This window comes from Triticum aestivum, chromosome 7A (genome assembly GCF_018294505.1).
Source record: "Triticum aestivum cultivar Chinese Spring chromosome 7A, IWGSC CS RefSeq v2.1, whole genome shotgun sequence".
Taxonomy (NCBI): domain Eukaryota; kingdom Viridiplantae; phylum Streptophyta; class Magnoliopsida; order Poales; family Poaceae; genus Triticum; species Triticum aestivum.
The window spans coordinates 735,749,900-735,762,391 of record NC_057812.1 but is presented as its reverse complement, the minus strand read 5'-3'; the positions used below and the strand labels follow the sequence as shown (position 1 = coordinate 735,762,391).

The window sequence follows — 12,492 nt, the reverse complement described above, 5'->3', positions numbered from 1 at the left end:
GCGGTGCGGCTGCTGGTCGAACAAGCAGGGTTGGGGAAGAGGGGCAAGCAGGGGGTACACGGTGGTGGAGAAATGGGGCGGCGCCTTACTCCGGCGGTGGTTGACGGGGAGGAGCGGCGAGTGACGCGCTGGGTCAGGGGGGACACATCCTGCGAACCCGATGGCGGCGGCGACGACTCGAACCTCGGGGCAGCTTCAGGGACGGGAGGGCGGAGGAGGAAGGTGAACGCGTCGGCCGACGGCGGCGGCAGCGGACCGGCGGCCACTAACCCTAGCGGCGGAATGGAACGGCTCAGCTCAACCAGGAAAGAGGGGATTTGGCTGGGGCTATGCAGCCTGACTCTGCCACCTTAAAAAAACACTTACTCTGCCACCTCTATATGCAAACAATTCATTTTATACAAATTTTCTTTTGTTGAACTAATTATTTTTTTGAAATTTCAAATCAAACAAAGGGACGAAAAGGAGAAACTATTTCCTCCAACTGACCATCTAATTGAAATTTATTCCAACAAGAAAAAAAAGAAAGAAATGGGGATTAAGCCAGACGGGCCAAAGCTTCAGCATAAAACTGACTAAGGAACACCGATCGACTGTTGAGGATAAACCCGGGCAAATGTTGGGTCGGGCCGGGTTTCGGGCCGGGCTTGTAGAAGCCCGACCTTCATTTCTCAAGCCGAGCCCGGCCCGAAGCCCGAAATACTCCCTATTTTCAAGCCCGAGACCGGCCCGAAATCAAGCCTGGAGCCCGAAAGCCCGACCTGAATGTCAAGCCCGGCCTCGGTTTTTCGGGCCGGGTCGTCCGGTCGGGCTGCCCATACCCGGGTTTAGTTGAGGATCACTTCCCCTACACCTCTTCATCACGGGCGTGGCCCCCCAAGGGGAGATGAAAATCATTGCGACAAGTTTCAAAATACACCATCACTTTATTTATCGGAGACACTTACTCACCATTAGACCTACGATACAGAAATCCATCCAATCCAGCGCTGACCACCATGGTCGCCAAAGACGAGCAGAAGGGAGACTTTATGAGGAAGTCGGAGTTGGAATTTTTTTTTTTGAAACGGAGGCAAAAGCTTTGCCTCATGTATTAATTAAGGAGAGAATAGAGTTTTTCTTTACAACACACATCCTTTACGCGACATGGCAATTACTCTCGCAAAATAAAAGACCCTAACTTCTTTGCCCCGGTGGTGACCCAAAGGCTTGCCTCGGCCACAATGGAGTTGAGCAGAATTAGCGGAGGAGCGCTCTTGTGCCGAAATACTCTTGCGTTTCTCTCATTCCAGATTACCCATGACACAAGCATGGTAATTGATGCCTTGGCCTTCCTGTCTGTAGTGCCGACGTCGCATGTACTCACCCACCAGCTCTCAACTGAGTCCATCAAGTGCCATGAGGTCGTGTCCATGTCGTCAATGCCGAATCTCTGAATGACCAACCTCTAGAGCCTCAGAGAGTAGCGGCACTTGAAGAGGAGATGTGGCCCACATTCCTGCACGCCCTTGCACAATGAACAAGGACCGCAATTTGGCCACCCTCGCTTGGCCAACCGGTCGGCAGTCCAAATTCTGTCCTGAAGCGCAAGCCAAGCAAAAAACTTCACTTCCGGTGGCGCCCAGGCCTTCCAAACCATTTGGTCCATGGGGGAAAGAACCAGGCCCAAAAATTGTGCCTTGTAAGCAGAGGCCGCCGTGTACTGGCCAGAGGCCGAGTGCTTCCACGAGATGTCATCATTGGTAAGCTCATCAAGCTGGACCTCTTCCAGGAGCATCCAGAGGGAGAACAACTGTCTAATATGCTCGGCGGACACAACTGCGGATGGAGGTTTGATCCTAAGGATCCAAGCGTTGTTCCTGAGGGCCTCCCTCACCTTCCAATTCTTTCGTGACGAGGCCTCGAAGATGAGTGGAGCAATGTCCTTGGGCTTGCGGCCAAGAAGCCAAGGAGAATCCCAGAAAGGCGTTCGCGCACCATTGCCCACAGTGATGGTGGTAGAAGCATAGAAGAAGTTGAGGTCTTCGGCGTCGCATGGGTTCCCATGCCCCACCCAGAGCTTAGAAGGCTCCTTCCATTCAAACCATGGCCAACGCAAACGCAAGGCACACGCGAACTTCTCCGTGTTGAGCACCCCAAGCCCACCGTAATCATGTGGCCGAGTTACCGTTTCCCAATTCACCTTGCACTTGGCCCCGGTCGTCTTGTCCGAGCCGGCCCAAAGGAATGCCCTCTCTAGCTTGTCGATGGTGCGTAGAATGCTTGGCGGAATGACAAGAGGTGTAATTAAGTAGACCACTTGGGACGCGAGAACCGACTTGACAAGAGCCGCACGCCCAATGGTGGTGATGTTCTGGCCCTCATATGTTGTCATCTTGCTTGCCACTTTATCCACCAAGAATTGTAGGTCAACCAACTTCAGCTTCCAGACAGAGAGAGGGAGCCCCAAGTATCGTAGAGGGAAAGGCGCCCTCACAGCCGGCAACCCTTGTGTGATGTGCTCTAGGTCAATGTGATTGCATCGAATGGGAACCACTGAACTCTTATGGAAGTTGATGCAAAGGCCCGTGACCTCCCCAAAGCCTCTCAGGATAGCTGCGAGGTTGTCAATATCCCGTTTGATCGGGGCCATGAACACCGCCGCGTCGTCCGCGTAGAGAGATGTCCGTACCATAGCACCCCTCCCTCTGATCTTATGTAGCATCCCCTTCCTAGTGGCCACATCAAGGATTCATTGTAGAGGGTCAATAGCGATGACAAAGAGGAGAGGGGAAATGGGGTCCCCTTGGCGTAGCCCACAACCGTGCTTGATGGGGGTGCCGGCCACCCCATTCAGCAGAACCCTCGAGGAGGAGGAACACCACAAAGCCACAATCCAATCTCTAAATTTACTTGGGAGCCCCCTCCTCTCAAGGAGATCAAGCAAAAACTCCCATCTGACCGAGTCGAAAGCCTTGCGGATATCAAGCTTGAACAGAAGGGAAGGAGGCTTGCACTTATGAAGACGCTGAGCAAGGTTACGGACATACATGAAGTTATCATGGATACTCCGCGTTTTGATGAAAGCACTCTGGGAGTTGGAGATGAGAGTGGACATGTGCGGGGCAAGCCTGATGGAGAGCACTTTTGCAATTATCTTGGCAAAACCGTGGATGAGGCTAATGGGTCTATAGTCGACGACCCTCTCCGCCCCTTCCTTCTTCGGTAGGAGCACAATGTTTGCGAAATTGAGCCAATGCAGATTTGTTGAGTGGAGGGAGTCAAAACGGTCGATCGCCCTCATGAAATCATGCCTAATGGTGTCCCAACACTTCTTGAAGAAAGCACCCGTGAAACCATCCGGCCCGGGAGCCTTGTCACTAGGCATGTCGTTGATCGCCTCAATTACCTCCTTCTCGGTAAAGGGGTAGTCAAGCCCTTGAAACTCATGCTTCTCCAAGTTAAGCTCCTCCCAGTTGAAGTCCTTGTTACTCCTATCCCCTCTTCTCATTGCACGCGTGAAGTGCTCATGGAATGTCTTCTCCTTTGCTTCGTGCTCGGTCACCCATCCATGATCATTCATGATTCTGTGGATATGATTTTTCCTCCTTCGCGCATTGACCCGTCTATGAAAGAATTTGGTGTTAGCATCACCCTCTTTGATGTTTGAGATGCGAGCACACTGCTTCTTGTGTCCCTTCACAAGCACGGCCAAGCTTATTACTCTCCGCTTAAGCCTAGCCCGAAGGTCAAGCTCCTCAGTGTTTAATTGCCTGCCTTCTTGTGCAATGTCAAGGCGAAGAATCACCAGAAGGGCAGCCTGGAGATGGACCTTGGCTCGAGAGAAGAGACCTCTGCTCCATTGCGACAGACGAAGAGCCGTTTTCTTGAGCTTGTGGAAGAGGATGATGTAGGGCTCAGTGTGATCAACATGCTCATCCCATGCCTTTTGGACTACCTCACTGAAACCGGGCATGGAGACCCAGAAGTTTTCGAATTTGAAAGTCTTAGGCCGCCTAGGCCCCTTATCGTCGGCGAGCAAAAGCGGACAGTGATCGGAGAGGGACGAGGAGAGGGCGTGGAGCACATGCGTGTTGAAGGTTGTGTCCCACTCGACGTTGCAGAAGAAGGAGTCAAGCTTGCTCAGCGTTGGGTTTTGCCTCTCGTTGCTCCAGGTGAACCTCCTGTTCTGAAGATGGATCTCTTTGAGCTCGCAGCTATCGAGCACTGCCCGGAAACGGTTGATCCTACTGCGGTTCACATTCCTCTTATTTTTATCCCTCGCCCGATAAATTTGGTTGAAGTCCCCACAGGCTAGCCAAGACACCCCCACCGGCGGTTTCTGTCCAAGGAGCTCGGCAAAGAAAGCGTCTTTGAGGGCGGGGTCAGTAGGACCATAGACGGATGTTACTTTAAATATTGCCCCCGATTCGCGAACACGGACCATGGCGGAGATGCAGAAAGTTGTGGTAGTGATGTTGGATATCTCAACTAGGAGATCATCCCAGAGCAGCAGGATCCCCCCTCTGGTACCGTTCGCTGGTCGTTGCGCAAAGCTACGCAACCGATGACCCCCTAAGAAGGCGGCCGTGAATTGGTCGATATTGTCGAGTTTCGTTTCTTGAAGGCAGACCACATGACAAGAGGAGGAGGCGATGGTGGCATTGACTGTGGATCGACGGTCCGGGCAGTTGAGGCCCCGAACATTCCAGCTCAGAAAATTTATCGGTTGTGCTAACATGATGAAACCAAGGAATCCCTGAAGCAAGGCCACTGATGAGCAAGCACCTCAATCGCCCCAATGCAGACAGCGGTTGAACAAGCAGCAGCAAACCCATTTGCTAATAGAGGAGCCGCAGCCCACACATAATACAGAAAAGCACAAGGGCCAACAATTCCCAGTGCCAGAACACACACAACCCTTGGACACACACAGCTGATACATGGTTCTGTGCCAAAACACACAACGAGGATACCCCTGAACATAGACTTAACTCCACCACTATTTTCCCCTGGAGTTTTAACATGTTGTACTATCATTGATCACAGAACTCCCTCAGGTCCTGAACTGCAACTCAGTTGGCTGTCTGCTGTAGCGCCGCATCCTCACCGGGCCTCTCCAGGTCCAGTGCTCCTCCTCCACCATGCACCAGGAGGGCATCTTCAACAGCCTGGGCGTTGCTTTCATCCAACTTGAAGAGCCTGCGCATGTCTGCGATCACCTCCGACGAAAGCTCCTCCTTGAAACGCTCGGCAAAGGCATCAAGAGCTGCCGAGGTGACGTCCTCACCATCCTTGATGATGCCCAGAGAGCGGCAGACGAGGAACTCGGCCGCACGAGAAGCCGGCGCGGCGTTGGCTTTGGCGCGACTGGCCGGCCGTGTCTTGTGGATGGACAGGGTGCCCCCAACCCTGGAGATGGTAACCCCGGCCATCGTCTTGCGGCGAGCAGCAGGGGCCCGAGGAGGGGTCGTCGCAGGAGCAGGAAGAATGGACTCCTCGCGGTCTTCGAACAACGGTGCGAGGCACTGGAGCCCCACCGCACAGGTAGCAGGGGTGCCAGAACATGAGTTTAGAAAGTCCGTCAAACTACAAGTACTAGTGCTTTTTTGCAATCTTATCCCATGATAGTGCGCATTGTAATATCGTAAACTCTTAACAGTTTTTTTTTGTAAGAAATGAACGCTTAACTGTTGTGGCAGTTATTTCATAAACTCTATTTTAGTGGTTATAAATATACCTTATTAAGTACTTTGTCAGTAAACTTTTATAAGATCTTTTACTTTAGGCCTATAAAAATAAGGACTCATAAATTTTCATTTTGGAAATAAATAATAGATATATTTCATATTAGTAATTATGGGGCCCACTTATCCTCACTACCTTCTGCTCTCCAGCCCGCACTAGTAGAAAACGGAGCTTTAAAACCGGTTCGTAAGGGCCTTTAGTGCCGGTTCAACCGGCACTAAAGGATGGGCACTAAAGCCCCCCCCCCCTTTAGTACCGGTTCGGCACGAACCGGCGCTAAAGTGCCACCACGTGGCGTGAGCTCGCGCCCTGGTACTAAAGGTTTTTTTTTGAATTTTTTTTAATTTTTTTGAATTATTTGATGATTTAGTCTCCATCGGATGCGGATTTTCGTGCTGAATTTTTTGATATATTATACGTTTTTTTCCGACATCGTATGCAAAAGTTATAGTCGTTTTACATTTTTCCTACACTTTTTTCAAAACATGTCCAAATTTAAGTTTTCAAATTTTCCTAACTAATAGATGTAGTAATATAACTACCTGTCGAAGAATTTTATTTTTTGAAGTTTTTATCATTTTCTTTTGATTTTTTTCAAAACTGAAATGGCGATAAGGAGGGTAGAGTTTGAAAATTGCTCTATAGTGCCGGTTTGTGTCTCCAACCGGGACTATAGGTTAAGACTCTTTACTGTCGGTTGGTGACACAAACCGGTACTATATTATACGTTTAGTACTGATTTGTGTCACAAACCGGCACTAATGGGGTTCGTGGGGCCCCGGCCTGACGCCAGCCTGCCACCACCCCTTTAGTACCGGTTCGTGACACAAACCGGTACTAAAGGTTCAACACGAACCGGCACTAATGTATAGTCGTTCGAACCGACAATAATGGTCATATTAGTGCCGGCTCAAATACAAACCGGGACTAATGAGTTGAACATTTGACCATTTTTCTACTAGTGCCGGTTGCCATGGCGCCACCTCCGCTCCCCCTCTTCTCCCCGTCCGCGAAGCAACCGTCGCCATCGCCGTGGCTCCACGACCCCAAAGCCCCTGCCACCGTTACCCTAGTGGCGGAATGGAAGGGCGCGGCTCAACCCGTCAGAGGATATTTGGGGCTCTGCAGCCTGACTCAGCCACACAAAAAAACTTATTCTGACACATGTATATGCGAACAAATCATTTTATACCATTTTTCTTTTGTTGGACTGGTAGTTTTGAAATGTTAAATCGAAAAAGTGGACGAAAAGGAGAAATTATGTCATCCAACAGACCATCTAATTGAGTTTTATTCCAACAAGAAAAAAAGAAAAAAAAGTGAAGCCGGACGGGCCAAAGCTTAGCCATGGAACCGACTAAGGAATACCACCGAAGGATCAACCGTTGAGGATCATCTTCCCCTATGCCTCTTCGTCACTCGCGTGGCCCCAAGGGGAGGTGAAGAATCATTGCGACAAGTTCCAAAATACACCACCACTTTATTTGTCGGGACACTTACTCACCATTAGATCTAGGATCCAGAACTCCATCCAACCCAGCGTTGACCACCATGATCACCAAAAGGCAAGCTGAAGGGAGACCTGATGGGGAAGTCGGAGGTGGAATTCTTAAGAGAGGGGCGCCAGAACATGAGTTTAGAAAGTCTGTCAAACTACCATTACCGGTGCTTTTTAGCAACCCTGTCCCATGATTATGCACATTATAATATCGTGAACTCTTAACTGTTTTTTTTGTAAGAAATGAACTCTTAACTGTTGTGGTAGTCATTTCATAAACTCTCTTTTAGTGGTTATAAATATACCGTGTTAAGTACTTTCTCAATAAAGTTCCATAAGATATTTTACTTCAGTCCTATAAAAATAAATAAGGGCTCATAAATTTCTGTTTGGAAGTAAATAATAGACATATTTCATATATTGTTAATTGTAGGGCCCACTTATCCTCACTACTTTGCGCTCTCCAGCACACACATCACAAACGCGAGCTCGGCAGCCATGGCGCCACCTCCACTCCCCCTCTTCTCCCCGTCCCCGAAGCAGCCGCCGCCGCCGCCGTGGCTCCACGGCCCCAAAGCCCCCGCCACCGTGACCCCTCCGCACCCTTCAGAGGCCCCTTCGAGTTCGAAGCCGCAGCGGCAAAGAGAAACCAGCTCCACCCCCAACCCCCTCAGCGCCGGCGTCCCCGGCGGCCGCACCCGCCGCGCCGTGCTCGGGATCATCCGCCGGGTCCGCTCCCTGGAGCTCTCCGACCCGCCAAGCCCGAGGCCCAGACCCAGCACCCGCGGCGCCGTCCCCTTGTTCCACCTCCCGGTCGAGGAAGACCGGGGAGGGGAGGCGGGGGGAGATGAGAAGGGGAGGCCGGTCCCGTGGTCCGCGGCGAGGGAAGAGGGCCTCAAGGCCGCGCTGCGGCGGCAGAAGAAGGCGCGGGAGCCCACGCCCGCGGAGCAGCTGCTGGACCCCGCCGAGCTGGAGCGGCTGCGGCGGGCGGCGCGCGGGGTGGCGGACGGGTGGGTGCGGGCCAAGAAGGCCGGGGTGACGGACGAGGTGGTGGAGGACGTGCGCAGGGTCTGGTCCGGCGGCCAGGAGCTCGCCGCCGTCCGGGTCGTCGAGCCGCTCCGGCGGTGCATGGACAGAGCCAGGGAGATCCTTGAGGTGAGTAGGTGAGACCATGGTTTTCACTTTCAGTGAGATTTCGATGAAATTCACTGAATTTCAGCAGTCACTGAAATCTTTACCTTTCAGCCAAAATATTCTAAGTAGCAGTTTCAGTAGTACACATCAGTCACTGAACACCTTGGGTCAGAGTCACTCCCGTGGTTGCGGCTCGGTTACCTCGACCTCCATTTTAACCAACATTTCTGTTGTGGATAGTGAGTTTGATTGATGTGAGTGCTGCTTTCATTAGCAGCAATTTGATGCAGTTCTGCTTCGTGTCAGCACATATTTGGCGAATGTGAATTCTAGTGGCTCTGTGTGTTACTTGCGTATACATGATGGCTCTGTGTGGATGCATGTGGGTGTTGTAGCAAGCTAGCTAGACAGTCTATTGTCTGCCAATTATGGTTGGAAATGTTGACATTCTCTGGCCATTTCTGAGTCCTGATTTTTTAATGGCCTCTTCGATTGAAAGAAATTTTTTTAGGACTTCAATTCTAGCCGATAGAGGTCGTATGATTTGTAGGATAAGATTTCCTCTTCTTATGTGCTACTTTGCACTCAGTTCCAAAGGAAATGTTCCATTAAGTTGAATCTACAGGATTTTTCCCCCTTTTCTTCCGGGAAGACAATTAGGACCGAACACGTTATGGCATCCAATTTCTGTCATATTCATGTGTTTTCAATTCCTATGTTCTGTTCCGCAGAGGCTCTTATTGAGTTAAGAGTTATTGTGTGAGGGCAACCAGTTGTGTCCTACTGAAATTATGCTTTGAGATAATTTTAATGCGGAGTGAAATTTGTTTACTTATCAACTATTTTAGTTTTTGAGATAATTTTGACACAATTACCATGCCTGAGTCGAAGTCTCAAATCTTGTTTGTTGGACTTCCTTTCTTATCAGATAAAATCAGGAGGTTTAGTTGTTTGGACAAAAGGAGACATTCATTTTGTCTACAGAGGAAGTAATTATCAAGAAAACACAAAACATCGTCACAAGTCCATAGCTGATATTCAGAGAGTTTCCCCTGAAAAATGTACTGTGCCTGAACCCCAATGGAAACACGAAAGCAACACCGAGCCTTCAACAAATTATAGTGGTGATGTTCATGGTATTTTCCGAGAGATTGATCCAAGCATTGCTGTTCATGCATATGAAGAACCTGTCAAAGGAACACTCTATGAGAGAGAAGTCAACAGACTGTTGGACAGCTTGGGCCCTCGGTTTGTAGATTGGTGGTGGAATACGCCATTGCCTGTGGATGCTGATCTCCTTCCAGAAGTTGTTCCAGGCTTCAAAACTCCATTTAGACAATGCCCTCCTGGTGTGAGACCGACGCTAGCAGATGATGAGCTGACATACCTGCGCAATCTTGCACGTCCTTTACCCACACATTTTGCCCTAGGTGATTATGCTATTAGCTTCCAGACTTTGCACTTGTTCCAAATAACCATGCTTTTACAGGATGATTAAGTATTAACTGCTTCTGGCACTCTTACTGTCTTATGTGTACATCACTTTAGTATTCCACAAGAAATAATGTAGAATCACAAGAAAACTATCATAAGAGGCTTATAAATTTGTGCCAACTAATCTTTTGTAGGTAGAAATACAAGACTGCAAGGTTTGGCAGCTGCTGTGCTAAAGCTTTGGGAAAAGAGCCTTATAGCGAAGATTGCAGTGAAAGTGGGTATCCAGAATACCAATAATGAGCAAATGGCATGGAATCTTAAGGCAAGTGCTCTTCTTCATGAAATCTGTTTATGATACTTGTCCTGTGAAAAGTTCATAATAGTTGGTGCATTTGAGTATCAAACATATATACTGTTACAAAATACTGTGAAGGCTATAATACTAAATTAAACTAAACATAAGTAATTAAATGCTCATGCTTTCTTACTTCTTTGTATCAGAGATAGTTGTTGTACCTTCGTCTATATGACACTGAATCTTCTCAGTGCAGCATCTTACTGGAGGAACTATCATATTGAGAAACAAGGATTTCATTATTCTATATAGAGGCAAGGATTTTCTTCCTCGTGGAGTTAAACAATGTGTTATTAAGCAAGAGGCTCGGGTAGATGCCCAGCAGGTGAAGGAAGAAGAAGCCCGATTAACTGTGATAGACTCACTTCAGATGTTCACTGGTTTACCATCTGAGGGAACTTCTGCGGGAACTTTCAGAGAATATCTGGATTTCCAGCTTAACCATGTGCAGGAAACAACTGAAAACAACTTGGGCATGGTAGAACTAGAGGCCGAGAAGCATAGACTCGAGAAGGAGCTGAAAGACCTGCAACGGAGACTTTCCATTGTAAGCCCTGATCTTACATTCGTGCTCTTGTTTCAAATCTAACCTTCTTATAGTACCTAATGGAACAAAACCGGTGTTGGCTGCAGCTTATGAAGAAGATCGAAAGATCCAACGAAGCGCTTGCGAAACTTCATAGTTCTTGGAACCCTTCAGAGCAATCTGCAGATAAAGAACTCTTGACAGAGGAGGAAAGAATGGTATTCCGAAAGATTGGCCTAAAAATGGATGAGCATGTGCTCCTTGGTATAACATTCTGCATTTACACAGAATTTTTGTTTCATATGTGCTCTTATGCGTCTGCAAGTGACCAAGAAAGGTACTTGCCCGTTGCTGATCCCAAAAGCTATTTTGCTTTGTTTCCCTCGCAGGAAGACGTGGTATCTTTGACGGTGTAATTGAAGAGATTCATCAACACTGGAAACATAAAGAGATTGTGAAAGTAATTACCAAGCAGAATCAAGCTTACCAAATAACATACACATCAATGCTGCTTGAGGTTGAGACAGGAGGAATGCTAATAGCAACACAAAAGCTCACAAATAGCCATGCCATAATACTTTACCGTGGAAAGAATTATCATCGCCCAACAAAATCATCACCCAGTAATCTCCTGACAAAGAGAGAGGCATTACGAAGATCAGTTGAGGTTCAACGACGAGGGGTAGGAATCCTCCAAAAATCATTCTGTATTTTTCCTCTCCAGATTTCCGTTCTGCCAAATGCTGCTTTATATCTCACTTCTCTTCATCTTATTTGCAGTCAATGAAATACTACGTTTGGGAGAGACAAAAGTCTATTGAGGATTTGCAATGGAGACTGGTTAGTTGACAACGGCATTTCTTAAATATGAAGCATCAAGGGCAACAATAGACTATCAATGCAATGAAATTAAATTCCATTCACTTCGGCAGCCTGGAATTCATGCAGTGTGTTTGTTTTTGTTGTGTTTCAGGCAAATGTGATAAGGAAAATCAGGGAACTAACCGTATGATTCATGGAGATTGTTGGTAGTATGCAAATGATATTTTTGATAGTCTTCCTATCTAGCTTATCATTTTTTTGTCTCAGTGCGTTGGATGAATTTGTACAGCCTGTAATAAATACAGTCGTATGATTTTCTGCTAATGTATATATAATAGATACATGAGCTACAGCCTGTAACAAATACTGTTGTATGTATATATACATGATACAGGAGCTACGGCCTGTAACAAATACATTTGTATGTATATATACTAGATACAGGAGCTACAGCCTGTAATAAATACAATTCTATGTACATGTACACTAGATATACTAGATAAAACACCGCGCGTTGCTGTGGGACATTTTAGATTTTATGGGTATATTAAAAAAACATATATAGGATGAAGGAAAAGTATCCAATGGAATATCCATATTTACATTTGAAATGTTGAAAACATACAATTTAATTTGTACAAACACGATGAGATTTCACCACTGTGGAAGCATTGAAATAATTCTAGTACACTCGGTTGGCCTATAGTGACTTCAACGTAGGCATTTTTTTCACCTAAATGCAAATATTCAAACACGTGTACCAAGTCTTAAGCACTGAAAAAAAATGGACATAAAAATAAACTATGGCCATCTAATAGTAGAACCTAAAGAGCACATGCAACCTAGTTGATAGTCTCATCAAGCGACACATGACATGCCAGCTCAAATATATGTTCCAGATATCAAAGGCTTGATGAATAACATGCGTACGTACATACATATTTTCAGGTACGTTGTTGCCTGAAAGTACTATATTCTACTGTGAAGTCATCA

General features: G+C 47.5%; 1 protein-coding gene across 1 annotated transcript; it reads left to right on the top strand.

Moving 5' to 3' along the window:
- Nucleotides 1–7,692: 7,692 nt before the first annotated feature.
- Nucleotides 7,693–11,977, top strand: LOC123149835 (chloroplastic group IIA intron splicing facilitator CRS1, chloroplastic). The gene is made up of 8 exons (XM_044569578.1): nucleotides 7,693–8,380; nucleotides 9,288–9,789; nucleotides 9,988–10,118; nucleotides 10,348–10,698; nucleotides 10,785–10,941; nucleotides 11,067–11,359; nucleotides 11,458–11,517; nucleotides 11,651–11,977. Exons 1-8 carry the CDS (start codon nucleotides 7,724–7,726, stop codon nucleotides 11,687–11,689), a joined length of 2,190 nt encoding a protein of 729 aa, XP_044425513.1. The 5' UTR covers nucleotides 7,693–7,723; the 3' UTR covers nucleotides 11,690–11,977.
- Nucleotides 11,978–12,492: the final 515 nt, after the last annotated feature.